The following is a 5,142-nucleotide window of genomic DNA, read 5'->3' as shown; positions in this document are numbered from 1 at the left end:
AATAAAGTGTAATAAAATGTAATTTTTCCTTTCATTGTTAATATCTTGACATCTTTTAGCACTTATGACTTTAAAGTCATTTTCAAAATGGCTGCACTAGTGCACCGGGGTTTGAGATCTGTCCTTTAAATCACTGCAGGAAGAACAATAAAAGAAAAAAAAAAAAACATAAGTACTCTGGCTTTTCTTTTCCATACCACATCATATGTCGTTATTGCTGTGTTTGACAATGTGGGAAATAATCATCACAATATGAGTGCACTAGAGCAGCCACTTTAAAAAGAGCTTTTAAAGTTGTAAGTGTAAAAAGTTGTCAGGATGTTAACAATGAAAAGAAAAATTACAGGTACATTATTTAAACAGCTGTACCAACATGTGGGGACGTGTAACGCTATATTTTTTGGAACCCCACGACTTACTCTTTAAGTAAGATTGACTTTTGTTGTTATATACCATTAAACTAATTTTAGGTATATTTGAATCTTTTATTCCCTGATGCTTTACTGGAAGGGTTTATTGTTTACATGAAACGTTGGTCCATCCAGTTTGGGTAACAGAGGTAAAAGCACATTAAGAGTGTACAAAGTATCTGAAATTTCTATAAGCACTTTCAAACCTCAAATTAGGACCTATCGGACCTATCCTAACAAAGTGTTAGCCCTTGTTACCTTTCCGAAAGTTCTTTTTAGTGGAACCCAAAGTTCTCTTTGGTAGGATTGCAGTGATCCTTGGTTGTGCTGTTACCCAAGACCTTCTGGTGAAAATTCATGCATAACTGAATTGAAAATTTCTGTTGAGATGGCCTTTTCATAGATTTATTATATAGTCTGCTGAATGTTCCTCTCTTGTAAGCAAAACCTGTCCTTGACCAAAATAGCATTTTCATGCTTCCTTAGCAGCTGGCACAGATGGAAGGCAATGCGCAGTCTGGTTTGAGAGTGCACTAGAGGCCTGAATGGTTCCAAGGCCAGCTTTCACTGTAAAGCTTGCTACGGACGACACTGAAGGACAGTTAGCGCCCAACTTTGTTTGAATGTTGGCTCTCCCATAAGGGTACTTTTTCCTCTCAAGACTCGCTGACCTGGTCTGTTGGTTAGGACCATTGGATTGCCCCTCCAGGAAATATGTCAGCATTTCTCCTTTTCCTTTCACACTGACCTTCCCCCGACACACAAACTCATAGTCGCACTTCTTGAGTATTTGATACACATCTTCAGTTATCTGGAATATAAAGGAAAGATAAGCAACTCATGGTTATTTTTTTAATGTCAGCTACATAAACTGCCATGTCAGAAGTATTGGGGCAGCAGACTTGAAAAATAACAACTTGGGGTGGGACTTTTATCAACCCTTGTATCCAACTTAGACCCCTCACTGAACAGATAATTGTCTCGTCTTTTAATATGTGTGGTGTAAATTCTATGATAAAGTAACTGCAACATAAATCTTTGCGCTATCTCAGACACGTAAACATGTATTTGAATATTATCTCAACATACGCCTTTAGTTATATTTGAGCAGTACTTTAAATTATGTAGGGTTTTACCACTATATCAAAATCCAAACTACATTCATATGTAAGTGTAGTGCTGGGACAAATATCCAAATATTCAAGCTAATATTTTTTTACACGTATTCGGACACAAAAATCAGATGTTAGTATTCACTACAAATGACAAAATACCCTGCTCTTAGTCTCTAAGCACAAACACAATTCAAAACTCTCACTGCACTCATGCTAACGAGCAGGCAATTGAAATTTGACACCATCTGTCTCCTCACACAAACTGCAGAGGAGCAAGCTGTGACATAGACACACACACACACACACACACACACACACACACACACACACACACACACACACACACACACACACACACACACACACACATACAAACAAGCACAGCCTCAGACTGAAAAGATGCAGACAATTTTAGAATATATCATATTAAGCTTATCAGTGGTACACAGATTAAGTATATGGCTTATAAAGAAATTCTTCATACAACAATATGAGGTAGATTACTTATAGTTACTTCATCAAGTTTCACTAAAAGTTATTTCACACGCAAAGTGTGCAAACTAAATAATTAGCAGTTCAATTCTAAGTGAATGTGTTACAATGAATTAATTTAGTTCCATGGAAGGAAAATGCAACTGGAATTATACTCAATGGTTCCTTGAAGCTTAGACCTTTGTTCTGCTGGTTTGGAAACTTAACCTGTTGAAGTGTCCAGTACAAAAGCTCTCCTCTCATCAACAAAGTCGTCAATCCTACATTGGATCAAACTCGGAAACAAAGCTTTTAATTCTCGATAGAATCAACAACAGCTGCAACAAAGTCTTCAGTCCTTGGTATAGGATCCACAACAGTGTCCACTCTGTCCTCTTCGCTATTTAGCTATGCAGGTAGCAGGGCACAGTTTCTTTTGGATCCTGTGGTTTTAGGTGTACAGCAGACTAAGACTGATTTGTCTGATAACAGTCTCTGTAAGTTTTATGGCAGTCCTCCAGCCGGGCCTCAGTCTCGTTGCTTGTGGTCATTGACTTGCTTGCAGCTTGCTTCCTCGTCTTGGGTCCATTGTCGGGCAGAATCCTGTCTTGGTTCTGTTTTATGCAGAGTCCCGGAGTTGCAGCTTTGCTTAGCAGAGTGACAGCACCTTTTTTTAGCATTTGATGTGTAGCGCAAAATGCTTTGTTTTGCTTGGATATTTATTTTCACTCTGCTAAATAGCCACTTTCATGAGATCTTTTGTGTATCTTGCCTTTTTTTAAACTCACAGTCCATTGATGTTTTAATGTCCTTTTCCGCTGGAACATCACCAGTTTATGTCATCCTTGCGTCAAAACGATTGTTGTTGCACATGTAAATTATCTGTACATAATTCAACTGTCCGCTCAGCCTAATCCAGTCCATGCGCCGGTCACCTACTCAGTAGGTCAAGCCAGAGGCTCCCTTCTCAAGACACAGCAATTTAATTAATGAATCTAGTTACATTTCTAATACACATTCATGTATTATTATCATATTCAGGGAATATGTCCCACAAGCCACTGTTTTAAAGTTTTAGACAGCATAAAGTAAACAAACCAGATTATGTGTGCGCACGCATAGTGATCTCTATGGAAAGCCAACTGGGACAAGAATGCATTGTGCTGCTTCCTCTCCATGCTATTTTTTTAAGGGATTTGAAGAAAAACAAGATGGATTTTTTCTCCAGGACTCCACGTCCCACAATGCAATGAAGCCACACATGCAATAGCTTTCTCTTCCTGCGTTTGTTTCTAGTAATGCAGCATGACTCGAGCAGATTTAAAAAGCACTTTGGTTTAGGTAACTTCAGTTACTTAAACCAACTGTGAGTTAACACAATGTTATTTTTCAGGGCAACAAATACATTCAGCACATTTGTGTGTGCATCTTTTAAACTGGATACCTCATTTTTGTCTGTCTCCTGGCATGTCTGGTTTAACGAGGGACAGACTATGTCTTTTTTAAATGTAATTTCTAAATTTATTTTCTAATATTAGAGATGACTGATAGATCTTTCCGGCCTGGGCTTTTCAGCAGACAAAGGGGTCCCCCAGGACCAGGATTGGGAAACCCTGCATTAGCCCCACATTGTTTACTAAATGTCTTTCACATATGGAAAGAACACATATTTTAAATATATTATAAATATATGCATTGTAACCATTTTATGTTACATATACCCGCATGCATCACATATCCATATATTGATGTAGATATATTCTTAAAATGTTTTTAAATATAAGCAAAACAGGAACATGCATGACCAAAATGAATGATGATATGCAGCTTGATTAGTATGCCACACACACACATATATAATATACAGTGCCTATAGAAAGTCTACATCCCCTTTCAAAATTTTTACCTTTTTTGCCTTATAGCCTGGAATTAAAAAGCATTACAATATTTTTTTTTTCATTTATCTACACATCCTACCCCGCAAATGCCTAATGAAAAAAAATATTCTAGAAATTTGTAGAAAATTAATTAAAAATAAAAACTGAAATAGCTTGGTTGGATAAGTGTCCACCCCCCTTGTAATAGCAATCCTAAATTAGCTCAGGTGTAACCAATCGCCTTCAAAATCACACACCAGATTAAGTGGTCTCCACAATGGTGTTAAATTTTAGTGATTCACAGCATTTCAGGATAAATTCACCAGTTCCTGTAGGTTCCCTCTGCTGGGTAGTGCACTTCAAAGCAAAGACTCAACCACGAGCACAAAGAAGTTTTCAAAAGAACTCCGCGACAAAGTTGATGAAAGGCACAGATCAGGGGATGAGTATAAAAAAAATATTTAAGGCCTTGAATATCTCTTGGAGCACAGTCAAGACGATTATTAAGAAAGGGAAGGTGTATGGCACCACCAAGACCCTGCCTAGATCAGGCCATCCCTCTAAACTGGATGACCAAGCAAGGAGACTGATCAGAGAGGCTACCAAGAGGCCAATGGCAACTTTACAAGAGCTATAGGCTTTTATGGCCAAGACTGGTCAAAGTGTGCATGTGACAACAATATCCCAAGCACTTCACAAATCTGGCCTGTATTTTACTAAAGAAAGCCCACCTTGAATCCTGTTTGAATCATGCCAAAAAACACACAAGATTTGTAGCCATGTGGCAAAAAGTTTTGTGGTTTGACGAAACAAAAATGCAACTTTTTGGTCTAAATGCAAAGCGTTATGTTTGGCGCAAACCCAACAAAATGCATTACCCAAAGAACATCATCCCTACTGTGAAGCATGGTGGTGGCAGCATCATGTTATGGGGATATTTCTCATCGGCAGGGACTGGGGCACTTGTCAGGATAGAAGGGAGAATGAATGGAGCAAAGTACAGAAAAGACCTTGAGGAAAATCTGCTGCCCTCTGCAAGAAAGCTGAAACTGGAACAGAAGTTCACCTTTCAGCATGACAATGACCCAAAGTACACATCCAAAGCTACACTGGAGTGGCTAAGGAACAACAAGGTAAATGTCCTTGAGTGGCCCAGTCAGATCACTGACCTAAATCCAATCAAAAATTTGTGGCATTACTTGAAGATTGCTGTCCATCACCGCTCCCCAAGGAACTTGACAGAGCTTGAACAGTTTTGGAAAGAAGAAT

General features: G+C 38.5%; 1 protein-coding gene across 2 annotated transcripts in view; it reads right to left on the bottom strand.

Moving 5' to 3' along the window:
* Positions 1–367: 367 nt before the first annotated feature.
* Positions 368–5,142, bottom strand: part of LOC121314511 (adenylate cyclase type 1-like) — a 109,480-nt gene continuing 104,705 nt past the window's right edge. For both annotated transcript variants that reach the window (XM_041247873.1, XM_041247870.1), the window contains exon 20: positions 368–1,221. In XM_041247873.1, coding sequence (XP_041103807.1) covers positions 883–1,221 — 339 coding nt within the window. In that variant the 3' untranslated portion in view covers positions 368–882. The remainder of the gene's footprint in view (positions 1,222–5,142) is intronic.

The sequence above is a fragment of the Polyodon spathula genome, chromosome 4 (genome assembly GCF_017654505.1).
Source record: "Polyodon spathula isolate WHYD16114869_AA chromosome 4, ASM1765450v1, whole genome shotgun sequence".
Lineage (NCBI taxonomy): Eukaryota > Metazoa > Chordata > Actinopteri > Acipenseriformes > Polyodontidae > Polyodon > Polyodon spathula.
Note: the sequence above shows the minus strand (reverse complement) of the source record. Positions and strands in the feature narration are given on the sequence as shown.